The 27,262-nt window shown below is 36.4% G+C and overlaps 4 protein-coding genes across 4 annotated transcripts; 3 read left to right on the forward strand and 1 right to left on the reverse strand.

The window, feature by feature from the left end:
• The first annotated feature begins 217 nt into the window (after positions 1-217).
• LOC135718991 (opioid growth factor receptor-like) lies at positions 218-7,061 on the forward strand. Its single transcript, XM_065241441.2, has 9 exons — positions 218-532; positions 1,533-1,607; positions 2,755-2,778; positions 3,009-3,074; positions 3,521-3,575; positions 3,662-3,740; positions 3,837-3,903; positions 4,067-4,215; positions 4,299-7,061. Exons 1-9 carry the CDS (start codon positions 353-355, stop codon positions 4,939-4,941), a joined length of 1,338 nt encoding a protein of 445 aa, XP_065097513.1. The 5' UTR covers positions 218-352; the 3' UTR covers positions 4,942-7,061.
• Positions 7,062-8,921: 1,860 nt separating this feature from the next.
• On the forward strand, positions 8,922-13,954 carry LOC135719345 (opioid growth factor receptor-like protein 1). The gene is made up of 9 exons (XM_065242034.2): positions 8,922-9,023; positions 9,894-9,971; positions 10,130-10,139; positions 10,338-10,387; positions 11,748-11,802; positions 11,896-11,974; positions 12,080-12,146; positions 12,719-12,867; positions 12,951-13,954. Exons 1-9 carry the CDS (start codon positions 8,922-8,924, stop codon positions 13,327-13,329), a joined length of 969 nt encoding a protein of 322 aa, XP_065098106.1. The 3' UTR covers positions 13,330-13,954.
• A 1,668-nt stretch (positions 13,955-15,622) lies between these two features.
• cep15 (centrosomal protein 15) lies at positions 15,623-18,842 on the forward strand. The gene is made up of 4 exons (XM_065241442.2): positions 15,623-16,137; positions 16,221-16,344; positions 16,533-16,601; positions 17,285-18,842. Exons 1-4 carry the CDS (start codon positions 16,085-16,087, stop codon positions 17,468-17,470), a joined length of 432 nt encoding a protein of 143 aa, XP_065097514.1. The 5' UTR covers positions 15,623-16,084; the 3' UTR covers positions 17,471-18,842.
• Positions 18,843-20,184: 1,342 nt separating this feature from the next.
• Positions 20,185-27,262, reverse strand: fezf2 (FEZ family zinc finger 2). The gene is made up of 4 exons (XM_065241443.2): positions 25,801-27,262; positions 25,541-25,675; positions 25,300-25,432; positions 20,185-24,839 (listed from the first exon to the last, which is right to left on the reverse strand). Exons 1-4 carry the CDS (start codon positions 26,605-26,607, stop codon positions 24,583-24,585), a joined length of 1,332 nt encoding a protein of 443 aa, XP_065097515.1. The 5' UTR covers positions 26,608-27,262; the 3' UTR covers positions 20,185-24,582.

The following is a 27,262-nucleotide window of genomic DNA, read 5'->3' on the forward strand; positions in this document are numbered from 1 at the left end:
AACCCGAAACGTAAAACAAAAAAAAGAAAAAAAAAAACAGACTTTCAGGTCTTCCAAAAATAGCTAGTTTTTCTGTCGACTTAATAACTAAATTATATTTTGTAGAGCGAAACGGGTAAAATTAAACATTTTATAAACAATAGGCCTATTGTAGATCTGCTTTCACGTGGGATCTATATTTTGTTGTGTCAGATTATTTACGCGATATCTGGCAACCCTCAGAGGTAAATCGAGCTTCTTGCCTTCCTGGTTTATAAACTAGAAATGCTTTCGTTTCATTATGAACTTTCATTTTCTCTTGCATTGAGAGAGTTAAGCACGCGTTGCTCAACTTGATCGGCGTTTCTGATTAATGCGGCTTAAAAAGTTTTTTAAAGTTTGTTACTTTTGTTGGACATTTTTGTGGCTGTTTCCAAGAAGAGTAATGAGCTATATAACGGGACGAGACTCGGACTTAGATGTTGATGATGATGATTGGGACTGTCAGTATGACTCCACATGGGAGGACGAAGATAAAACATGCAAAAAGAAGGTATAAGTTATGTGTGGACTTTTTGTTTTGTTTAGTTTCGTAATAGCCACAGTCGACTTACTGTAGCTCTCATTCAACGTAATAGTCAAGTGCATCTATATTATGTTATATTTTATAATATATTGGATATAATAACCATATGAAATTGTACATACCAGTACGCTATGTTTGTGGGTAAGCGTAATACAAGTAGGCTATTTCTGAGAATCGCATATATTTCAGTTTCACTATTGCCTGTTTTGCTTCAGGAGACTTGAGTGCTTACTGACGCATATTTTGGGTGGTTTGCCAGGACATGGATTATCTTAAACCAGTACTAGGCTTTAGTTTAATTAGGAAATATAACTAGTTTCAACAAACAAGCCTTACTAAAAACATTACTTGTGTGCATTTTAAGGAAAAACAATGGGCACTGATGTATCTAAGGTATGCCAGTGCAAGTTGTTTTGAGTTTGGACAGCTCTTACATATATTTTAGTCTAGAACTAACGTTAGTCTCCCTGTCTGGGAAACCACACCTTAATGACCTGGGTCTGCCATGATAAATAAAGTTCAGTGTTTGTTAAAATTGGAATAAGAGACTAGAGCAGTGGTTCTCAAACAGGGGGCCCTGAGATGGTGCCATGGTGGCCCCAGTTTAATGAAGTTTTATAAAATACATTAATTTATTATAAATTCTGTGTTTTTAAAATAAGGCTTCTAACCAACAGCACCAAATTTTATCATCTAATACATTTTAAGTTTTGTAATGTTTTGTCATAAATTTGCTTTGGGGGGGCCACAAAAGGATGCACTGTACACAAGGGGGGGCCGCACGCCGAAGAAGTTTGAGAACCACTGGACAAGAAAATTACAAATATAACATGCCAAATTGGAATGGTCTTAATATCGATAATAAACTAACACGTTTTTTATGCTAACTGCATTTCTACGTGCTTATTCAATTCTGTGCATAGAAAAAGATCTGAAAAGATTCATTGCTGCTGATTTTTGTTTACAGAAAAGTAATCTGTCCACAAGTCATAGGAATATGTATGCTGCAAGGGACATGCAAAAGTTTCGGCGTAGCATCAGAGTAAGTTTCATTACCCTAAAAGTGAAAACTAGAGTGAGGTGAATTGTGCCACTTCAAGTAATATTGTCCTGCATGTAAACACAAAGGGCCCTTTTTATTATGGGCCATTTCTAAACATAATGGACTCCATGCACGGTGGCGCTTAACGTATTTCCGGTGAAATCTCAGGATGCTGGACTACGTCCGCCAGTCATAGAGCACTATGAAATTCAGGAACGTTGGTTGCCAAAACAACAAATATAACACAGCTAATTTAGTTGATGCTTGTTTACACGCCCCTACCCCAATAGAATCTGGACCTTCTTTTGATAGACCCACCCCACACATACGCAACCCAGGCAATGATGTCGGTTAGTAGACATGCCCCCTAGCTGATTGGCTTCAGGTGTGTTTTGGTAGTCGGCCCGACTCTCTCTTCCAAAGTTTTTTTTTTTTAATCATGCACCCCCCCTTTAATACCATAACAACATTTAAACATATGAAAGTATGAAAGGACAGAACTTCTAGCCACCACTGCTGTGTGTCTTCGTGTTTACAGCATTAGACTCACTGGAAAGCATGACAACTTCTACAGTGCTACCCAATATCTGCATTACCACTCATTTTAGCTAGAAATTGCACTGATAACAGTGTTATTCATCTGTTGTTGATATACTTGATATGAATTTCATATGATTGTTATCATCAGTACTAGCAAAGTTAACATCTGTGGTTATACAAGCTAAATGTTAGAACAGTAAAACTCTTATTTTGCGTATTTATGTATGCTTTATTAATAACAAAGACAAATAGAAAATTAATATCTAATATACATTTTAGCGATTCTGCCGACAAATCCGCTTTAAATCTCCTGTACCAAAAACTGAAGAGCAGCCGTGAGTCAAACGCGAAAGTTAAGCGGTCATAGAGTCCATTATGATTAATAGATAATGGTGCACAATTACCTAAATACTAAGCGCAACACATTGACCCCCTGGCACATTTTACCCCACTCTAACTTTTAAATTAATATGCCAGTTCACATATTGTAAGTTTTACAAATGTAAAAGTACTTTTGCCGGTTGCAGTGGTGCACATGAAAGCCCGCTGTATGCTGGTTGTTGTTCGAACATTCAATCTTAAACAATGACTTTGTTTGTAATTTAAGAACTTGGATGACAGCACATCAGAAGTAAGTAAAGTTTTTTTTCTTTTGTTAGTTTGTCATTTATGGTACTGTATAACTCAAAAAGCAGTACAAAAGTTTTGTTTCACATTTCTTGAAGTAGACTTGATTTGAAGCATTCACTGTAGAACCTTCTTGCTTAGTTTCGGTTTCATGCTTACTGCAGTTGCACCCACTTAATATTATAAAAATTTTCTAAAGAACTGTCTCAGATGCTAATTCATCTGTATTTACAGGTGTCTATGAATATCGTCCCATACGGTATATCTCAGGGTCAAGGGTACACACAAAGCCATTCCCGGGTAAGTTTTTTTTTAACCCTAATAAACAAATACTGTAGGTTAGAATTGGCACTACATTTTCTTTAGGCAGGAAGAAAAGAGACAGTTGTGAAACAAATGTCCCAAGCATATTTCTGTGTGTTTTTCTATAGCATGAAAGGGTTTTAATGACACAACTTGTCCCAAACATTAGTGGTAAGCATTTACATCAATTAGTAAATTGAGGGCCATATAAAATCTATATGCACACATATTAGAAACATTTACAAAAGGGACAAGACTTTCCTAGGTTACAATTATGAACTTATTAACAATTCTCTAAAAAAAAAACAATCTTACCCAATGGCCTTGTTTTAAATTCTAAAACTATAGATTTGATGTAAGTAACCCAACACTTTATCTTCCACAAAGTCTTGATTGGAGGAGATACTTGGTTAATGATTTTTATTATTAATATTGTTTTCCAGGATCGCTTCTACAACCTGGAGTTTTACAAAGGTTCAACGAGATCAGTGCCAGATGGTATTCCATTGTGATCATACTATATATAAACTGTAATGTCTATAATTGCTGATTTCATTCAAACTTTTTTTTTTATATTTCTACAGGTGTAAGCATTGATGAATTTCATAAATATTGGAAGGGTAAATATGATAGGCTGGAAAGAGTTCACTCCTACATTCAATGGTAAGATCCTGTTACAATATAAACAAACTCTATAAATCTGTTTAAAACATCAGAAATGTAGAAAGTCATTCAACTTACCAACTTACTATGCTGCAGGTTGTTTCCATTACAAGAGGAAGGGATGAATTGGGAAGCACATGTTCTCACAAAAGAAGAAATCAAGGTAGGTTTAAACATGCAGTTTAATGCATCTAATAATATTGCTTTTAAAAAAAAGAAACAAATTTGTACAACCAAAAGACATCTTACTTGAAGGTAACCATTCTCTGTTTTACCAATTTGTTTAAAAAAAAATTTAATTCAAAATGATCTTTCCTGTTGTTCAGCAATTTCGTAAAGACAAAACGGCGAAAGGCAATTTGTTGAAATCATATGAACTCATGTTGGATTTCTACGGTATACGCTTGGTCAATGATCACACTGGAGCAGTAGCACGTGCTAATAACTGGGAGGAACGATTTCACAACCTGAACAGGTTTATACTTTTGCACTTGCCTCTGTTTATTTCATTTACATGATTTTATTTAAGTACCTTTTTGCATCTCTTTGATTTTACAGAAATACGCACAACAACCTTCGCATTACACGCATCCTGAAGTGTCTTGGGACACTCGGATTTGAGCATTTTCAGGAAAAACTGGTCAGGTTTTTTCTCCACGAAACTCTTGTAGAGAAGAATCTTCCAAATGTAAAACTAAGTGTACTAGATTACTTTATATTTGCTGTTTTAGACAAGTCACAAAGACAGGATCTGATTAAGTTTGCCTTTTGTAAATATCAGCCCCAAAAAGATTTTGTGTGGGGACCCAAAAAGATTCTGTCAAGATTCTGTGCAAGCAATGAAAGCAAGATTGTTTCAGGGTATGAATGGAAAGCATATGAGGAAAGGGAAATAACACCTAGTAGTCGCAGTAACACTGAAGATAATTCCAGAAAAATTTCCAATGTGCAAAAAAGTGAGTCCAGTCAGAGCAATAATGCAATGCCTGAAGAAAAGACAGGTGTATCGGGTGATCAGAAAACCTCTGGCCAAAGTAAGGAAAAAGGGCAAGTTAAAGGTGAAGACCATCAGATCAGCTTAAAGAGTCCACAAGGTGGGGAGAAAAATGGTGTTGATCGTCATGTTCGGAATCAACATAAGTCTAATATTAGAGGAAACGTGATGTGTGAAGAAAAATCTGACGGAGAAATAAACGTATAAAACTAATGGCAATGTAAAAAAAATGTTTGTGGTAATTTCATAAGTTTTGACTTAAATTTTGATTTAATATCAATTACTTCTGTTTACAAGCTGATAGATAACAGGAGATTAGAAACATTATATTCTACTGGCTAGCTATACAAACAAAATGTTTGTTTGTTTGTTTTGCTATACAAAATTATATTGATAGAAGTGATTACCTCAGAAAGAAATTAGGTAATGACATTTTGGTAGTATGAAAAAAGGAATATTTGTTAATGATAGATTCATGATTTTTCTACTTGACTGGCTGGTATGTCTAAATTTGAAGTGTAAGATTATAAAAGTTAAACTATATACATTTTTGCTTATTTAAAAAAAACATGTTATAAATATGATGCTCTTCTACTGTTTTCACTATTGAAGCTAATAAAATGGTGTGATTGTTGAAGAAAGTCATGCACTAAAAAAACAAAGGCTCCATTAAACCTCAATATAAAACATTGTGTAGTGTGTTACTTATGTAGGCAGATATCTATAGGCTACATAGTGGTCTATAATAATATTTTTGTGGCATACAGTATAACGTACATATTAAATCTATAATAGGATAGTATAAGTGCTATTGAAAGTGGTAGTAAGAGTATTTAGATCTAGATAATAGTCAACAAATAAAGAGCAAAAGGAAATGTTACTCAAAAGGTCTAGTGAAAAAAACAGCCATAATTTCCTGTAATTGTTTACTAAGCTTTCCTGTAATTCTATTTTGCTATACAGAAATGGAAAAAGACCAATAGGCCTGAGCATTTTATGCTTGTGTTTTGTTTTAGTTTCCCTTGCATTTAACACAATAGGGTATGCCAATCAGTACACACATGTGGGTTTGGCTCCACCTTTGGCTAGCCGAAGGCCCAATTTCATTTCTCTGTCTTACCCCTTAGTTTTGCACGTTCACGAGAGAGAAAGGGCTATTCCAATTGGGCCTTACTCTCACGTGAACATGCAAAACTAAGGGGAAGGGGTAAGACAGAGAAATGGGATTGGGCCTAAATACCTTTTATAAGGTCTGCTTTCTGACCCTTGCCTTTCAAAATGAAAACATAAAACAGTACAGCAAATGGTCAAGCAAAATAGAAGAATGGCACCTGACTGTTCCTCTACTAAAAGACTAGCCGCACCTTTAAAGGGACACTTTACCCATTTGCATTAAGCTTTGTATAGTTAGAACCCCAGTCATGTTTTTGAATGGTCATGCATAATTTTCTCAGTTGCTGCTGAGACAGGAGAAATACAGATTTCAGTGTTGCACTTCCTTCTTTCAATGATGTAAAAATCATCATTTTGCATCATTGAAAGAAGGAAGTCCAATATCTTTGTTGAGGGAGTGAGACTACAAACACCCCTTTTCTCGGTCAAATAGGCACCACATTTTAAATGTATGTTACATTTTGACTACAAATATGACACACTTTCAATAAAGATTCATGTTTCTACGGGTGAAATGCCCCTTTAACTGTTCCTTATACCGTGTAGATTGTTCAAGTTAACTTTCCTTTAATAAATAAAATGTCTTATTTTTCTTGTCATGTTGTTTAACCTGTAACCAGGGCCGGTGCTATATCACGTCCTTTGTTTCCTGCTTACCAAAAGCAGCATGCAAAGACAGTTCAGCACATGATATTCAGGAAAAATGTGTTTTAAAAAATAAACGTAGCTTTGTTCTGTGTATCAACGTAATTTCAGGACAGATTCACTTGAAACTTGAGCGCTGCTGACTCTGTTTAGACACTTTTAATGCGTGTGCAGGATAGTATTGTGTGGGGAGCTGACTATCAAAACGGTCAAATTAAAAAAGTTTGTATTTAAGGTCAAGCAGCAAACAAAACTGGCGTTACCTAAAATAAACTGTCTGCATATCTTGTAAATCCTCTACACTTTTAGTTTTCATATCATGAAAACATGATGCATATTTATCGAAGAGAAAAAAATTATTCTGCTTAGTAGTTTGTCTGTTTTACTTCCAGTGGCAGCTGATTTGTATGGATATTTAAGGTATAAAAAGGTATTGAAATACATATGAATATATCCATAGTCTAATTAGATAACTTTATACTATATATTGGTTCAGTAAGAGGGAAATTCCTCTTCATTCCCAGCTTAAATAAAAAAAGTTTTCTAGGTGTTCATTTGTAGTTTTTTACAGTTAGGGTTTTTGCAATGTAGTGTTGTCTTTTAAATTTTACTCTTTGGAGAAAGCACAACTGTTATCATGTGTTATCCCTAAAAGGTGATGTTTTAAATAAATCACTGCATCCACAACAACTACAAATTTGACCTGACTTAAAATGTTTTACACGTGTTTTTGCATAATTTCTGATTACATTTTAACATAAATGTAATCAATTTGTTACTTGATAAAACAGAAAAGAATATATGGAAAACGTGTTTAATCACTTAGTGCTTAAATTATTTTTTACAGGGTTGAAAAATTTTTTTTTCATATTATGCTGAAAATTGGAGGGGTGTGAGGGGCCTCCAGTAAAAATTTTGCCTAGTGCCTCCAAATATCTAGAACCGGCCCTGTAACGTAGTCATGGTTTTGTTTGAATTTATTAGCGATTTTAGTCTTGCTAAATTCAGACTTGCCAGTTGAGGTCATTTTAATCAGATGACAGAGTTCATCTCCTTTGAAACACCTGATCCATGGATTCAGTAGCACGCGAAGAGTTTGATCTGAGCAAGAAACATGAAGATATGTGAGTCCCTGTTTATTTTAACTGTAAGTTAACTGACTTTTTATTTCTCGACTTTGTCTACACGATTTATTGACGTTAACATTGTTTATGTTAGATTGGAGGGAAGAGCATGGAAGCGCTCTATGAACAACATAAGACTGAAAAGAAACAGCAACGTCTGAGGTCTTGAGCTGTGAGCATGAGAAATGCTCAGATACTTAAGGTAAACTTATAGTCTATCAAACAATGCATCTTACTGTCTTAACTCAATCGTCATAACAGCCAATATTTAGCGATATCATACGTTATCTGACATGCACAGGTTAAAGCAGCAACTTTGCATCTTCAGCTTCTTCATGTGATTTGCTTAATATATTTGTATTGATGTTTGTTATACAGGACTTGGAGAATGTTGAAAAGAAACTTCATCAATGAATTGGAAAATTCATTGTGTTTTAGGTTTGCGAGGCTACACTGTAACCTCCTCATCTCCCACTTTTTAAAAAAGGTGGAAACTCTCGCATTGCACCAGTACAGGTGAGTGTCGCAAGAGTTTTGTGGTCCGGAACATTATTGTAGACATGACTGGGTTTCTTTAGTGGTTGAAAATTATTTTTGTGTTTTAAAAATTGATTATGTCCATGGTGGCCGTGGCCACCCCTGGTTCCGCCTCTGGGTTGGTCACCAACACCCACTAAATCTATTTATCTAACTTTTTCAGCTTGCTTTCCAGATGATTACAAAATCTCCCTTTTTCAGAGTTTCATTAAATGTCTTTTTTATTGCAGAACCTATAAATACATAAATTCAGGGATAGAGAAACAATTTTAGCAATGCAACCATCACGCGGAGACAGAAAAAAGAAAAACAGTACATTGTAAATCACTTTCGGATCGTCCATAAAATATAGTTTTTCTGTAGACTTGATAACTAAATTATATTTTGTAGAGCAAAACGGGTTAAATTAAACATTAATAAACAATAGGCCTAGTGTAGTTCGGCTTTTATGTGGGATCTACATTTTGTTGTGTCAGATTATTTACGGGAGATCTGGCAACCCTCTGAATTTTATTGAACTTCTTGTCTGTCTTGTTTATAAATTAGAAATGCTTTTGTTTCATCATGAACTTTCATTTTCTCTTGCATTGAGAGAGTTAAGAACACATTACTCAACTTGTTCGGCGTTTCTGATTAATGCGGCTTAAAAAGTTTTTTAAAGTTTGTTACTTTTGTTGGACATTTTTGTGGCTGTTTCCAAGAAGAGTAATGAGCTATATACGGGGATCAGACTCGGACTATGATGATGATGATTGGGACTGTGAGTATGACTCCACATGGGAGGACGAAGATAAAACATTCAAAAAGAAGGTAACCTAAGTTATGTGTGGACTTTTTGTTTTTAGTTTTGCTAATGCTCTTAATGTCACATGCGTAATAGCCACAGTCGACTTTATCTCTCATTTAACCTGATAGTAGTCAAGTGCATCTATATAATGTTATATTTTATAATATATTGGATGTAATAACCATATAGCCATATGGCATTGTACGTACCAGTAAGCTATGTTTGTGGGTAAGCCAATGTACCAAAAGTAGGCTATTTCTGAGAATGCATTTCAGTTTCACTTTTGCTTGTTTTGCTTCAGGAGACTTGAGTGCTAGACAGAATTTTTTAACCCAATTTACCTATCTTTATACTGCTGTTTTCGCTGTCCCAAGAAACGGGCTGATGTCTTCCTTGTCCTATTAAGTCCCTCCTTCAGAAATATGTAAAAAGTTCTAAATGTTTAGCTTGTTTAGTGTGTCGTGATTCGACAGTAGCTTAGCTTAGCAAAGCTGTTTGAGCTTAGCAGGCAACTGACGTATTCCTGTGGGCGGAGTTTAGTCAAAAACTCTTTTATTGATGTAATTCAACCAGGAAGTAGAGGGCTGTAGTCCAAACCGGCCATTCACTGTAGGCTTTAAAAGATGAATTATTTTAATGAAAATATATCGCCTGCCAGTGAACTTTGAGCTTTATCATTTTGCAGGTATTATTTATGCTCTAACAGCAACATTACACATTAACTAAAGTTTGAAAAATGGTATCAGGAAGAACGTAACCTTTAATATCGATAATAAACTAAACCAATCTTGTTTTTCGAGAACCTTGTTAAATGCTAAGTGCATTTTTACGTGCAATTTCTGTGCATAGAAAAATATATGAAAAGATTCATTGCTGCTGATTTTTGTTTACAGAAAAATAATCCGTCCACAAGGAGTCGTAGGAACATGTATGCTGCAAGGGACATGCAAGAGTTTCGGCGTAGTCTCAGAGTAAGTTTCATTGTGGAGACTAGAGTGAGTTTTACAAATGTATAAATACTTTTTCCAGATGCAGTGGTGCACATGACAGCCCGCTGTATGCTGATTGTTGTTCGAACATTAAATCTTAAACAATGACTTTGTTTATAATTCTATAACTTGGATGACAGCGGACCAAAAGTAAGTAAACAGTTTCTTTTTTTCTTTTGTTAGTATGTCATTTATGGCACTGTATGACTCAAAAAGCAGTACAGAAGTCTTTGTTTCACATACCTTGAAGCATAGTTTCGGTTTCATGCTTATTGCAGTTACACCCACTTAATCTTATGAAGATTTTCTATAGAACTGTCTTAGATGCTAATTCCTGTGTATTTACAGATGAAGGGAGCCTCTTACAGTCACTCTCTTGCATGCAAACCCATTGCCAGGTGAGTTTATTTATCCTAATAATCAAACAGGAAAAAGTGAGGTAAGCATTGTCACTATTTTCTTACATTTTCCTTAGGCAGCAAGAAAAGAGTGATAAATGACCCCAAACATATTTCTGTGTGTTTTTGTATCTCCAAAAATAATAAGCATCTATAGGCTATTCAGTTCTGGTGTCCCACAGAGTTTAGTTCCAACCCTAATCAAACACACCTGTCTGTATTTTTCAAATAATCCTGTGGTTTTCCATTAAGCTGGGTACACACCACAAGATAATCTGGCTAAATTTGGGCTGATTTCCCCATTTACGACTATCCCAGGTAAAGTCCCGATCATCTTCGTGGTTGCACCGATTATCTTAACTGATTTTCCTGTGGTGCACAGTGCGTTAAGGGCGTCTGAATCTGCTCGGAAGCACGTCGGGGCCGTACCGATTGCGCATATTCAACAGAAATCCTGTTGTGTGGGGGAAGCTCTGAGGACAAACGCGCGCACACACACGCTGTAAATTGTCACGTGAAAAGAAACGATACCCAATCAGAAAACTAGCAGATGAAAGATAAAACCATAACAACTACATGGCGCAACATGAACAGTTCAAAGTGAAATGGACATCAGAGATGTAGAAAAGCGGTGATTTGTATTAATCACATTTCTTTACCCCCCTTTTGTTTGCCATGTTTGTTTACTGTAAAGTCACGTTTGGACGCGAGAAACACCAAGATCTTCACGAGATTTACTGTGCTCTCAGCTGAGCCTCGCGTTGTTTGTGAAGTTAATCTGATGATGCGCATGTGCTGTCATGACCACATACTGGCAGACTTCAAACTATAGGAACAAATGTGTTGAATTGTTGATTTTTTTTCATCATGTTTGTAGTTTCTTACATTTTAAAAATATGATAAGATAAAAAAAATATTTTGGTGTGTAATAAGTAATAGGTTTGGTTAGGGCTGGAGCTAAACTTTGTGCAGCACCGGCTCTCCAGGATCAGAATTGAATGGCCCTTATCCAAAGCAAAAACATAAAGATATGACTGTTTAAAGAAAGTGGTTAAATGACACAACTTGTCCCACACATTAGAGGGAAGCTTTTACTTGTAAAAGTAACTTGAGGGCAACATAAAATCTACATGCACACTTAAAGAATCAGAAACCTTTACCAAAAAGATTTCCTATAAGGGCATGATCTTACCAATACATTTCTATAAAAAAAAATTATCTTACCCAATGGCCTTGTTTTTTTTTTAGGTCTAAAACTAAAGATTTGATTGTAATAACCCAACACTTTATGTCCTACAAAGTCTTGATTGGAGAAGACACTTGAAAATGCTTGTTTTTGATGATTAATATTGTTTTCCAGGGTCCCTTCTACAACCTGGAGTTTTACAAAGGTTCAAGGAGATCAAAGCCAGATAGTATGCCATTGTGATCATATTGTAAATAAACTGTACTGTCTGTTATTGCTGATTTTATTGAAACATGTTTTTTAATATTTAATATTTTTGCAGGTGTAAGCATTTATGAATTTCATAAAGAATGGAAGGGTAAATATGATAGGCTGGAAAGAGTTCACTCCTACATTCAGTGGTAAGATCCTGTTACAATATAAACACACTGTAAACTCCAGCTTAATCTGTTTAAAAAATTAGAGATTTAGAAAGTCATTCATCTTACCAACTTACTATGTTGCAGGTTGTTTCCAATAGAAGAGAAAGGGATGAACTGGGAAGCACATGTTCTCACAAAAGAAGAAATCAAGGTACGTTTAAACATGCAGTTTAATGGATCTTATAATGTTGCTTTTTTAAAATCTGGCGGAAAAATTAATTATTTGTGAAATTAAACACAAATAAGGAAGTAATCACCAGTTTCCATTTTTGGTAGACATTGCTTTAAAGGTGCAGTGTGTAAATTTTAGCGGCATCTAGTGGTGAGGTCACTAATTGCAACCAATGGCTTAGTCCACTGCTCACCCCTCGCTTTTAGAGAAGCTGTAGCCGCCACTAGACAAACATGTCATCGTTGGAGACAACTTATTAAAAAAATTTGTCCGTTAAGGGCTTCTGTAGAAAAATGGCGGCACAAAATGCTGACTTCTATGTAAGGGGACCCACAGTGTATGTAGATAAATGGGTCTCGTTCTAAGGTAATAAACACATACCGGTTCATTATGAAAGGTCTTTATACACCCCTGATAATATAGTTTTGTATATCATTTTGCATTTCCGTCAAGAGATCCTTCTAAAAATTACACACTGCACCTTTAAGTGTTTGATACATTTATACCAAATTGTTACAAAAAAATTCAAAGTATTCTGTCTTGTTGTCTAGCAATTTCGTAAAGACAACGAAGCGAAGGGCAATTTGTTGAAATCATATGAACTCATGTTGGATTTCTACGGTATACGCTTGGTCAATGATCACACTGGAGAAGTAACACATGCTCATAACTGGAAGGAACGATTTGACAACCTGAACAGGTTTATACTTTTGCACTTGCCTCTGTTTATTTCATTTACATGATTTTATTTAAGTACCTTTTTGCATCTCTTTGATTTTACAGAAATACGCACAACAACCTTTGGATTACACGCATCCTGAAGTGTCTTGGGGCGCTCGGATATGAGCATTTTCAGGAAAAACTGGTCAGGTTTTTTCTCCAAGAAACTCTTGTAGAGAACAGGCTTCCAAATCTGAAACAAAGTGTACTAGATTACTTCATATTTGCTGTTTTAGACAAGTCACAAAGACAGGATCTGATTAGGTTTGCGTTTTGTCATTATCAACCCCAAAAAGATTTTGTGTGGGGACCCAAAAAGATTCTGTTACGCACTGCATTGTATGAATGTGCGAGCAATGAAACCAAGATTGTTCCAGGGTATGAATCTACAGCATCTGGGGAAAGGAAAAGAACACCTAGTAGCCGCAGTAACACTGAATGAAGTATTAGAGAAATTACCAATAAGCAAAAAACCTCCAATGAAAATAAGAAAAAATGGCAAGTTAAAGGTGAAAGACCATGTCAGCTTAAAGAGTCCACATGGTACAGGAGAGAGAATGTTTTTGCAACGTCAATCAAAAGTCTAATATTTGATGGTTTTAAAAAAGATTAAACCTGTGTGGTGTGTAGAAAAATCTGACAGAAATAAAGTGATAAAACAAATGGCAATGTAAAACATTTTTTTGTTAATTTCATAAGTTTTGACTTAAATTCTGATTTAACATGTATTATTGCTAAACTGATACAGATAACAGGAGATTAGAAACATTATTTTCTACTGGCTATAGGTTTACAAACATGTTTTTTAATATGTATTCATTAATTAAATTAAAAACTTGAGAAAGAAATGAAGTAATTACATTTTTGTGAAAAATGAATATTTGTTAATAATATTTTCATGATTTTTCTGCTTTTTGTACTCTGATGAAGTAGAACTTTTGTCTTGTATGTTTAAATTTGAAGTGTAAGATTATAAAAGTTAAATTATATAATTTCTTTACTGTTTTCACTTTTGAAGCTAATAAAATTGTATTACCACAATGACAAAATTGTTGAAGAAAGTGATGCACTAAAACAACAAAGGCATTAAACCTCAATATAAAACATTGTGAAGAGTGTTACTTCCATAGATATGTATATAAAGGCTAGATGGCTCAAGGCGGAGTCAGCTGTGTCGTCACTTGGCGGCCATCTTAGGTCAGTGCTGCCATAGTGCTGCTCCCTGCTGCTGTGGACGGAAGGTGAGTGACATACGCGATACGCCAACTAAAATGCTCGTAACTTGCTGAATTCTTGACGGATTTACAAACGGTTTGGTTTTTTACAAACGTTATTAACGTGGCTATAATTATGGATGCTTTAACATGTTTCATGAATTTTTTATTTATTTTTAGTATACGTATTCAGTGTCATAGGTTCATCTTTGACGTTTATAACAAACCAATCCGTTTGAAAATCGGTAAAAAATTAAGCAAGTTATGGTCATTTAAAAGTACCTGCATCATTAAAACTCAATGCTACGAGTGAGCGAGCGCCCTGTCCTAAGATGGCCGCCAAAATGCGGACGTTCAACTCAATTGGCCATCAGCGCGGACGAGCCATCTAGCCTTTATATACATATCTATGGTTACTTCTCTGTAGGCCTACCCTGGCAGCAAATATATTTTGCGGCCGCTAGGGGGCGTCTAGATTTCTAGGCTATAGGCCTATATCAATAGGCTACAAAGGGTCTATAAAAGTATTTTTGTGGCATACAGTACAATGTACATATTAAATCTATAATAGGATATAAGTACCATTATAAGTGGTAGTAAGAGTATCTAGATAATAGTCAACAAATAAACCGCAAAAGGAAATGTTACTCAAAAGGTCTAGTAAAAAATAATTGTTTAGTCATCTTTCCTGTAATTCTATTTTGCTAAACAGTAATTAAAAAAGACCAATAGGCCTGAGCATTTTATGCTTGTTTTGTTTTAGTTTCTCTTGCATTTAACACAATAATGTATGTGAATCATAAGGTCTTTCATAAGGTCTGCTTTTTGATAATCTGCATTTTTTAAAATATTTTTTTTAATTATCGGCATTCCAAGTAGCAAACATTTTTTGTTTTTTAATATGAAAAAAAAAGATTGAGTGAAAGATTTTGGTTAAAAAAGCAAGGCATGGCAACCTGAATGAACTTAAGGACAATCTCTACTGGCTTTTATTTTCTGTTTCAACTTGACTAGGTTAATGCTGTACAACTGACAGTTCAAATCATATATCTTGATCTTTGACGTCTTGATCTTTGACTAAAGAATACATGAAGTTTCAATAAAGATTTTTAATAATTCATTTCATGAAACATAGACCTACTCTATAAAAGGGAAAATATGTCTAAATCTTGCAAAGAAATGTTAAAAACTCTAAATAAAGATATTTAATAAACAGTATTTGAATGTATGTTTACATATTGAGAATAGATATAAACAATTATTTTAATAACATTAAACCCCTGGGACAAATGAGATGGATAAATTCCCAATTATGTTCAAGTAAACGCTTTTTTATTAAATGTGCCGTCTATTCTTCCCACCAGTAGATGGCGCACATCTCACAATCCTTTGCTGGTATTCTCTTATATCCGCAGTTTGGGAGCTAGCCATAGGCCGTTTCTCAATCCAAAGGCTGCAACCTCCGGAGGTCGCATTTGCAGGCTGCATACATCATAAATACTGTCTTATTTCAGAATATAAACAATTATAAAGTTGCTTGTTATTCTCAGTTAATCGTGAATTGTTGTAATATGCGTATGACTTGCGAATGTAATGCTCAGTTAACTTAAACAAACCTGGCATGATGACTTATGCAGCCTGCATATGTGACCTCCGGAGGCTGCTGCCTTCCGATTGAGAAATGGCCATGGTTACGCCAGGCCATGGGTGTTCGATTTCATGAAGCGCTGCGCAAACGGATCACCAGATGAAATCAAAGTAACGCGAGAAGCTGGCCATGCCAATCGCTGTCGCGCTACTTTGATGTCATACGTCGATCGATGAATTTGAATACGCCTCTTTGCATTCGGATGGCAGCATGGTCAAAGCTATGCTTTGTTTTGATAACGTAGTCATGGTTTTGTTGGGATTTTTTAGAGACTTTACCAGTTGAGATGATTTTAACCGAATGACAGAGTTAGTCTCCTTTGAAACAGCTGATCAATGGATTCAGCAGCACGCGAAGAGTTTGAACTGACCAAGAAACATGAAGATATGTGAGTCCCAGTTTATTTTTATTTAAGTTTGCTGATTTTTTATTTCTTGACTTGATTTATTGACGTTAACATTGTTTATGTAGATTAGAGAGCAGAGCATTATTGCTACAGCAGATGGAAGCGCTCAATGAACAACAAAAGACTAAAAAGAAACAGCAACGTCTGAGGTCTCAAGCTGCGAGCACGAGAAATGCTCAGATACTTAAGGTAAACTTATAGTCTATAAAAAAATGCATCTTACTGTCTTAACTCAATTGTCATAACTTCAAATATTTAGAGATATCATACGTTATCAGACATGCACAGGTTAAAGCAGCAACTTCAGCTTTTTCATGTGATTTAGGCTTTATATATATATTGTGATAAATATATTTGTATTGATGTGTGTTATAAAGGACTTGGAGAATGTTGAAAAGAAACTCCATACAAGACAGCTCCTGCATCCGGATATTGTACATCTTGAGGTACTGAAACCTACCCAGGGCTCAACGCGGTCGGGCCAGACTAGTGGTTACGGTTTTAACTTGTCCTGACAAAATTGTCACTGGCCCCAATAAAAAAGTCAGTGTCACATATTTAAAAACAATCATTCAAAAGTCAAATTTAATTGTATACATATACAACAGACATGTTCCAAAGAAAAAAGGCTCCCAACTTTTCTGCTTTACCTATAAACTGACAGCAAATTGTGCAAAATATAGCAAGTAAATGTCTACTTCCAAGATGTTAAATAATATTCATTGATGAAAATATATTTTAGTGACTGAGGGTAAAGCACTGGCCCGATCGGGAAAGTGACAATACTTTTTACTGGCCCGAACGTCGCCCACGCTTGCCCCGGGCCATCGGGCAGTCCTTTATGTTGAGCCCTGCTACCTAATACTATTTGTTGATCAGTGTTGACTGTAACTTTTAGACACACATGGTAAAATAATGCAATTATTCATGAACTCTTCATGATCATCAAAAAAAGTTTAAAATGTATGGATTTTATACATAGCCTACAATTTTACCTTTCATAATGGGAGCTGCTCTAATTTCAAATGACAGCGTAGCTCTTTTTCCTACCCAAGATATTGATATGAATAAGTAAATATTTGAACAACCTATCTGTTAACTGTTATCTGTTTTTTTGGTCCTATTATAGACTCGTTATTGGGCTTCAGTCGAACAGAAACTGCCGGAATGGGAGCAGTATTTGTTGGGCGAAGGAAAGGCTCCGGTTAGTGAAACTGGAACACCATTTGGACAAGATAGACTGAAATGGGGGCAACAACATTTCTCACCTGCACATAGCAGGAGTAAGCCCCCTCGACCCAAACCTAGAAAATAACTGAATATAGACCCTTTTACAGCCTACGTGATCAAATAGCCTGCACACGCATTTAGGCAACAGAAGTGGTGTTATTCCCCATTGGTTCTAACGTGTTAGCAACTCAGAAAGTTTATTAAAATGGTTTACCAGCATCAAAATGTCTGGTTGTTGCGTTTGGTTGCACTAATATAGTATACTAATATAGGTATATATGTATCTCGCAACTTTATTTTTGGCCATCTGCTAATGTCTTCTATTCACTCCACTATAGTACACGGATCTGGTAGCTGTGTTGAAAAAGTTGATAAAGTTAATTTTTTTAAATAACTTTCTCTATCACTGCTGATTCTTGCTATACTACTTCCATTGCCTAAATGCGCGCACATACGCTGCCACGTCATCATTGTGCACAAACAGTAAAAAGGTCTATTAAAGTTTTAATTAAAAATAATGTAATTTTTTTGCAAATGTATCTGTTAAAAAAACATTTCAGCTTATTTACCTGCTATTTAAGTATTTTAAACGCACAGGACATAAAATATTTATTAATTATTCAACATATATACAATATATATTATAGTAGAATTAGTAACAGACTAAACAAAAATGCATGCATGCATATTTTTTTAAATGTGTTCACTTTAATTTTTTTAGTAGTATGTCCACATGGGGGCAGTACTGTCTATAATTTTTGTAGCAATGGTAGTAAAATTTTGTTTTGTTCATAGAAAGAAATACATTTAAAAAATCAGGATCATGTTTATCATTATCTATTATTAAAAGAAAACTAATCTCTTCATACCATCTTTACCAAATTGTTAGTTATTAAAATACGGTTTAGGTTTCTTGTTTCCTTTAAGTTAAAATGAAAAAGGTATCTATAAAATGACAAAGTTTGTTTTCAAGAAAAACTTTTAAGCAATTAACTATCATATTTTTTATTTTCCCCTATTCCTGCATAAGCAAATAACTGAAGCTAGGTTATTGTTGCATTGGGCTTTGTGGGCCCTGCAAAAAGTCCAAATAAATGATATAGACCTACTTGCATATTTAGCATGAAGATTACTATGGTCCTCTTGAATATTTTCAAATTTCCATTTGCAAATGTGGACAGCTTTTGAACGCTCTCAGTAAAAATGAGGTCATGACTGCCATTACACAAAGCCTCTCTGAGCACTTCAACTATCTTCACTATAATTGCTATTGTATTGTGTCTTTATTGAAGGGTCAGCCACTTAAAGTTCAGCTGAGTGTTAAGTTGACTAGAACTTTGAATGCATTTTGGTGCATTTTGGTTATTAATTAGACTTGCTTTTGTGCTAGTCGTTTTACTCATTAAGGTTGGTGGTTTAATGAATATGGATGTAATAAATGCCACATTTGAGGTTAACATTTTGATTAATATCTAAATAGATTAAGTCCTGTATATTAATACACTCTAAAAATTACTGGGTTATTTTTACCCCATGCTGGGTAAATATTGGACAGAATAGACTGCTGGGTTAAAACTGACCCAATGCTGTTTTAACCCAACTTGCTTTGTTATTATTACCCATGGTTGCATAACAACAACCCAACATTGGGTCATTGTTTACACAGCATGGGTTAAAAATAACCCAGTCATTTTTAGTTTGTATACATCGAAATTATTCCTCATTCTGCTATACTTGTTTCTTTTTTATATTTTGTCACCGTCTTTCGGTCTCTCTGTTGAGGGAAAGATGGCAGACCCCAGCCTAATTGGATGATCAAACCAGTGCAGGGTGACACGGAGTGGCGGCTTGACAAACGCGATCATCTGGATGGTCAGGGTTGAAGAGGTGGTGGTTGGCAGCTGCCCTTCCTCCTCAGCTGGGACTCTTGCCCCTGAGGTCAGGGTACCAGTCAAGGGTTCCAGTTGGGGGGGTCGACTGCAGAAGGGTGGAGAGTTCTGGGTGTGGGTGGAGGGCAAGACAGCAAATTATCCAAAAGGATTTTGAAGAGCACGATCTGGAGCCTTTCCAAATGACTAGCTCTGCATTATGCATTCTAATGGAGAACGCCCCAAGGTGAATTGGCTACAGACACCACTGCCAACTGAGGCTGTCAGAGACCCAGCACAAGCCAAGGCCAAATGTTATAGCTGGGCCTTGGGTTACAGACACCTGGCCATCAGCCAGATCTTCAGAGCATTATCTTAAGTTAACAGAACCAAGTTCATCCTTTTGATGATAATGCCTTACATCTTTGAAAGTGATATAGCTGAAGCTGTGCCTGATAGTCCATTTGTTGCTGCTGCATAAACAGACTGCATGAGTTTTGTTATTGCAAAATTACTCCTAATAGTATTTTGAATATGGGCACCTTGAATGTTCAAAAATATTTGTATCTCTAAAAACACTATAAATATTTTTTTCTCTCTGCCTCAAAATATACCACCCATTGCTCCCAAAAGTGTTTTTCATAACTAAAGCTTGTAAATGTAGTGCACTTAAACACAAATAGCTTCTGCTCGGGAGCCTGTAAGGGAATTCTCATCATTCTTGAAACTGCTATTGCAGCACTAGTGTTGGTCATAAGAGGTCTCCTGATGTGTTTTTGTCATATGTATTGATTTTGAGTTTCGATATCATTATTTTCCTCCTTTCCTCATAAGAACCATTCAATCCAAGTAGTCGAAACATCCGCTCCATCAAATATGTTTGTCTTTTGGGGTCTTGGGCATATATGTTTGTTGGGGTGCAGTGGTATTACAGCCTTTGGTCGCCTAATCTATAACATTTAACACTAAATATTTTTAACAAGGGGCGTACCATATTTCCAAATGGAGTAAACATTGTAAGGAATGGGTCAATGACATCACTCTATATCAAATTCTTTGCATTCATACTTGGTGTATTGAAGAGAGTCCCAGCTTAACAGCAGGATTTTGGTCTGAGTTAATTAAGACCCATCCACTGGGAAACTGGGAGTGGAGATTGTCCTAAAGGGGCATCCTGGGTCAAAAGATTAGCACCGGACATCCCAGATTTACTGATCCTGACAAACAATGACACTGATTTCAGGTCAGGCTTCAATAGAACCAATTCAGCAAATTAAACATATCTGTTGGAATTCTGCTGATTAGTCCCCAAATTCCTTTAGGAGTTTCCTTTTGTTCATATTTGTACACTAGTCTACTAAGATTGCTGAATCTGGAACAGATTGTTTGAGACCTTCGTCTCTTTAAGAGACTGCGAGTAAAGTATTGGATGAGGGGACAGAAGGTCCCCTTCAGCTGCGTGGCCCGAAGCCTTTAAGGCTGCCTCTGAATGGAGGTCATACCCGAGACTGACATTGATGTGATTCCGGCGAGGCAGAGTCCCCGCACTCTGCTACCATTCGGCTGCCTCGACACCTTAAAGCAATAAAGCTCCTTCTCTGAGCGTGCCCTTGACGATCAGACCAAACCCTGTAAAGGGGGCACTGTTGCCACTCAGGGCCTAGTGGGGGCTGCGTGGGTAATGTCTGAGCCCAAATGTTTAGGAATGTGAATCTGGACAGATAAAGCCTATTCCTGGGTCCTAAATTGTGTAGCCTACACTGTAAAAAAGATTTGTTGGTTAACAGTGTGTTCATGCTGCCTTAAAATTTCGAGTTAATTCAACTTTTTGGAATTAAGTAATATTTTTAAGTTGAATAAACTCCAAACTTTAAGCACGAACTGTTGTGTTTTGAAGTTGAACCAAGGATTTTTTTACAGTGTACTACGACTGTATGTAATATAGTAGGCCTATGTGTGGGTGTTGTATGCATGCTTTCTGAACATACTTCATCCACCATCTTTTCATTGTCACAATGTAAAAAATACTGCTGCCTTAATTTTTTTTGTTGAATCAACTCAAATCAAGTCATATCAACTTACTATTATTTATCTTGACTAGAGATGAGTTGTTATAACTACAGGTGAGTTGTTATAACTTATAAAATTAAGTTGACTTTTCTCAACTATATTTTATAAGTTGTGACAACTCATCTCTGTAGACATGATGATGACTTGTAATCTGAGTTGATATAACAAAGAATTTTGAGGCAGCAAAGTATTTTTTACAGTGCATGTGACCTCTATATTCAATCACCTATGACGTACTAACAAGAAGAGGAAATAACTTAGATGTTTTGCATAATCACAAGAATTATATTTATTGGTATTTATATCACTTAACTTACTTCCCAGCTCACAGTTTTCCAGTATTTTTTTTATTTGCTGGCTCCTCAGCAGTGGCATCATGGGATAGAAAATTGTCAATCAGATGCATAGACCTACTGAAAAAAATCTCAGAAGAAGTAGTACAGCATCCTGGCATTTCTCATAAAGTTTTTCGCTCATTTCGCATAGTAGGCTTAAGTAAGCAAGCGTTTTGGACCGAAGGTTTATCTCTTGACAACGTATGTCATATACAGGATGGGGTTATGCAGCTTTTTGTGAATTTCTTCTGTCAATTTATTTGTATTCTTGATTATTCGTTGACTGAATATTCACAGTCTGCCCGAGCAATATTGTCAGGTCGACCTCCTTTATCATTATCATCTTGGACATAAATACGTGTACGGAACACCATGCGGTCGCTTGGCCGCGGCTGTCTTTTCAACGCAGTTCGGTAGGAACGAATCCAAAGAGCGCGCGCCTGACGCTCATTAACTTTCTCCTTGGCGCGCTACAATGCGCCTTGCGAGCGCTTTGTGCCAAGAAGCAATGGTTCTCTTAACAAGTACTACAACTACCCGCTCTTCTCCAACTGGGATATAAATTGCTTTCCAAAACGATGGGAAGGAGGACGGTTTAATTAGAATTTCATTTGGGCTAAACTGAGAGAAACGACGCAGTTAACATTTGGTGCATTTAATTGGGGCCTTTTCTTCCTCGCCTCCTTAAAAATGCTGACGCTACCCCCGTTAATCTTCCATTTACAATCAATTGAGTTGACCAAACAAAAGTCTGGGTCTTCTTTTCTTCCTGTCTCAACCGAGCTTTTGTCGCTCGTAAATGCCTCAATTTCGGCTGATCTCTGTCGCGTACATGCTCTCCGCCGCTGACAGTTCATTAATGCGCTCTTGTCCCTATAATCCCTCTCGCCGCGTTACATGTGCATGCAGTAATGAGCTCCGTTGTCAATTAACATGTTTCTAGAAGCAAAGCTGGTTGCTCAGATGTTTGAGAGGTAAGTGCGGAAAAAAGGCCAACGAGACTGCCTTTAGGTTGTTTTCTTCTCCGCAATCTTTTTTAGGCACTATAGGCAAGATAGGCAGCTTTGCACAAAAGGGATTTTTGTACCCCACACAAACATGTCTTTTGGTGAGACCCGCCCACGTTAGTATTTTCCCAGACCTCTTCACAACCAGTAATGTTTTACTCTGATCTTTCAGTTTATCTTTTTTGGATGTCACGGCATGTTAAATAGCAGCCCATCCGCACAGCAGTCGTTTGTAAAAGAATTATGACATATGTTTAAGTTTAACTAGTCAAGCGTGCAATATGGTCGTATTAGGGTATGAGTGTAAAAAACATTTTCAGCATTAAAAGATCTCAATAAGCCTTTATATGAAGGCTACTGAGGTTCGCCTTGTTTATTTTTTTATTTATTTAAACGCCGATTATTTTTATTCAAGATAACATAAGACATACTTATGCATTAAATGTTGCTGTTCCCTATAGGGCATATAATAAAATGGACAGTTGTTCACATCAAAATAATTACATAATTAATTAATGTATTCTGCATTTCAATACGCCCAAAATATTCTGCATTAAAACTTATTCAACAAAAATATGTTTTTGTAGTTTATTGTAATATTTTATATTTTTTGATCAAAAAAGTTTACTCTAAAATCATTCAAATTTAAGTCAGTAACCTATAAAATGTAGGAAATGCAATGTATGGCAGGTTGTAAAGCTCTCGAGACATTAAAACATTATTTCTAAATTCATAAAATCACGCCTAGGTGCAGTTGAATGAAATAAAGACACTTCTGGTTAAACACATTTTTGGGATTTTGCCTCTAAGGAGTTGAATAGGCCAGTCAACTAGCAATATTAGTCTTCCTCTTGGTCCCAGGACGTGGGCATAATTGCTAATTGAGCTGTAATTGGGAGACAGAGATTTGAGATCACGCGCTTGTCTCATCAAAATTTCTGATAGCGTGTATATAAGGATAATATTGTTCCAGGATCCGTGAGCAGAATACATGATTGTTTATTAAAGCTGCAATGATGAGGAGATGTGGGAGAAGTGCAGTCCATTTTCCACCTTCTGATGAACACGACTTGATGCGCCGACGCTTCCCATGAGGCTCTTTAGTTGATTAACGTAATAGGCTTTCAAGAGTCCATGTTTTATCTGATAATTTGAGCCATTAAACTGAAGTCAAGTGTACGGTCACAGAGGCAGAGTCGTGTATCGAATGTCTAAATGAAACCACAGGCTTTGAACTCCACCAGACATGTCATTATAAGATTATAATGTGGACTGAAGGGTCTTATACGTTAGATCAATAGTTTGTGGCTATTTATTGTTTGAAATTATCATCATACTTATTGTTTTTGTATATGTAATTTATAAGGTTTTTAACCTGTTTTATATGATCAACTTTATTTTTGTTTATAAATACAAATGTAAACTAAAACTTCACAGACCCAGTATTTTGTAATTCTTACAATTAATTATAATTCCTACAAAATAGCAAACAAAAAATCAAAAATTAAAGGAAAATTATCGAATTATTTAAAAACATTTTGGAAGCCAAAAATAAAAATTTTTGCATAGGTACATTTTAAAACATTTCCGAATAAAAACACACTGTGGCAGTATTACGATTTTATTTTATATTCGCTTCACTGCGTCAACACATGTCAGCAACTTTACAAATTTATCAAACAATTTTTTTACACATATGTTGCATTTATTTATAAAACACTTTTGTTTTAATCTAATCTACAAATAATTGCTTGATAGCCCCGTGTGGTAGGGTGTTTATTAAATAATATTTTATTCTGGTTTATGTACAATTCCTCGATGATGTGATTTCTCCCGCCTCGTTTATCTGCGTTCAATGGAAGTTGTTCACAAATATCAAGTGGTTCATCAGTTGTCCAAGTTCATTTAAAAGCTGTCTTATTTCTGGTGTCCTCTGGAAGAATCATTTCCGACAGATAAACAGTTGGCATTATCGTGTAGTTTCCGTATGTGCTTTTTTAGGTCAAAGTTCCTGCAGAAACCTTTCCCGCATGTTCCACAGGTAAAAGGCTTCTTGTCGTTGTGCGTATGCATGTGAAATGTGAGGTTGTAGATCTGATGGAAGGCTTTGCTACAAATTGAACATTTGTACTGTTTCTCGCCACTGTGAGTCAATTTGTGATTCTTGTAATTCCCTGGAAAAAAAAATTAAAACAAAATGTAAGTGAAAACATTTTCAAAGAAGAGAGCAGAAAGTTTTTTTTCCCAAAAAAGGTCAATGGTTCACAATTAAGTTACATTTAACAGAAGGGGTTCATTTCCAAGCCTTTTTTAATCAGTACTTTGCATGTTGAAGTCAAGAGTTGTCAAACTTTGTTAATTTCAAAGCCAAAACAGTCGAGGACTGTCGACGTACAAAGAAGGGAAAGGTCTGTGTCTTGACCCATATGAAATGCAAAAATGTTGTCAGAGTAAGTCACGAGTGACAAATAATGTTTGCATTGATTTCATATAAACTCAATGCTTTGGTCTTCCAAGGCAGATACATACATATCTACTTAGGTTTGTAGTCAAATAAAAAGCGCTTTCGATTGTATTTATTTATTGTGCTATATTTCATGTATTTTATGCTATTTTAGTATTAGGATGTCATACCTTTTTGATGAAATCCCTTTCCACAGAATTCACAGATGAATGGTTTATATCCGGCGTGAATTCGTATGTGTGTGTTTAACGTCGAGCTTCTGTTGAAAGCCTTTCCACACTGGTTACATTTATGAGGTTTCTCCTTTTATAAAATCATAACATTTCGATTAGGCAAATAAATCATATACTGTTTGTAATATAGCTAAAATGATCACAGTAAAATTCAAATGAAATGTGTGCGTTTACTCACCTGTGTATGAATAATTTTATGTCTACACAACGTGCTTGCCTGGCGGAAACCTTTCCCACATACTTTACACACAAACGGTCTTGCGCCTGTGTGTACCGGCATGTGACGCGTGAGGTTATAGTGCGCATTAAAAACCTGTAAAATAAATTATAATATTATTTATAGGCTAACTCTGCTTAAATGCAAATGCACACTTTTTGTACATTATTTAACATGCACTCTCCTATACATCTTTACAACACATGCATTCCACAATTTACCTTTCCACAAACTTCACAGGTGAAGTTCTTGGGTTTCCCGTCAGCAGAACAGTTATTGGTTTTACTATGCGCTTTCACTCCATTCTTCTCCGTCAAATTGTGATTATCCCGAACTATCTGGTCCAACTGTCCAGGCAGGTGTTCTTTATGTGGGTATTGGGGCGTAGGGAATTTTTCGGGTGAAACGCATGCAAGTTTCGCGTTCTCCAACAAGAGGAGCTTCTGGTGCGCGCTTATGGCTTGTGCTTGTGAGTTCGCAATTGCCGAGGAAAGTAAATGTCCATGCAGTAACTCGGACTGATGATAAGCAGAGTCCAGATAGTTGAAATAACACAACGATCCGTTGGTGGGCATGGTCAGCGCTTGATGTATAACCTGTGGTTTGATGACCCTTGTTCCTGGCAACACCGAGTGTTTTAAGCTTGAATCCGATTTGCTGCAAACGCCACAATTGGCTTTACACATCGCCGCTGAAGTGCAAAGAGCTCCCCTGAAATTAACTTTCCAAAACTCGGAATAGTTCATTAAAGCCTTGGCCTGTAGGTCGTAGCTGAACGGCTGTAATGGGATCATACAGGGAATGGGAGTACACAAGCCGACCGTCTTCTTCCCTTCTGATCCCTCCAGTCCTCTGCGCTGTTCCGTGGCGCCTTTCGGTTCCGAAGTATTGGACATGATTCTGTCTATAGAAAAAGCCAGGGACTTGGGTGCCGCCGTGGCCCCGCTCCTGTCGTCTAGTCTCGGGCAGGACATGACTGTTTCCAGAGGGAGTGAACTTGCCATTTTTACCGAACTTGGTGTGAGCATCGACCAGTCGCCCCGTCCTCTCCTGCTGAATTCCAGAGAAGCCAGGACACGCACCAGTTTAATAAGCACCTTGCTTTTACAATGTCACCCATTTGCATTCAAATGGCCATCCCCAGAACAATAGCATCCAGGGGTACCCGATTAATGCTCATTAACTAGTACACACAAAATTAACAGGACATTACAGAGCTCGTTAAGCAGAGAATAAGACAAAACCCCTCCCAGAGTCGATTCCTATTCAGCACTCGCGAAAATCTTACAGCAAACTTACGCCAGTGAGTCGATGTTGTAGTTTACCTTTTTCTCCAAAGCACACAGCAGATGTATTCAAAGATAACTGCGTGACGGCACTGTCACATTTTACGCGCAGTCGTTCGTCTCATCAGCGCGAGATCACTGTCTCGAGCACTTAGCTGACATCACTTGCTCTTGCTCTTATCAGGGTGACAAGGAAACGCCATCACCACAACTGTCCCCTTTCTTACCGCTCATTTATACACGGCCACGGGGGTGGTATGCATGACAGATACTACAGATTATTATTTAAGTTTCTTGTCCCAAATCGTCTGTCACACACCCACAGCACATTTCATATTTATCATTCGTGAAGTGCAGATGGAGTAAATTAAAAATTACTATATATTGTCTAGCTTTC

The sequence above is a fragment of the Paramisgurnus dabryanus genome, chromosome 14, assembly GCF_030506205.2.
Source record: "Paramisgurnus dabryanus chromosome 14, PD_genome_1.1, whole genome shotgun sequence".
NCBI lineage: Eukaryota > Metazoa > Chordata > Actinopteri > Cypriniformes > Cobitidae > Paramisgurnus > Paramisgurnus dabryanus.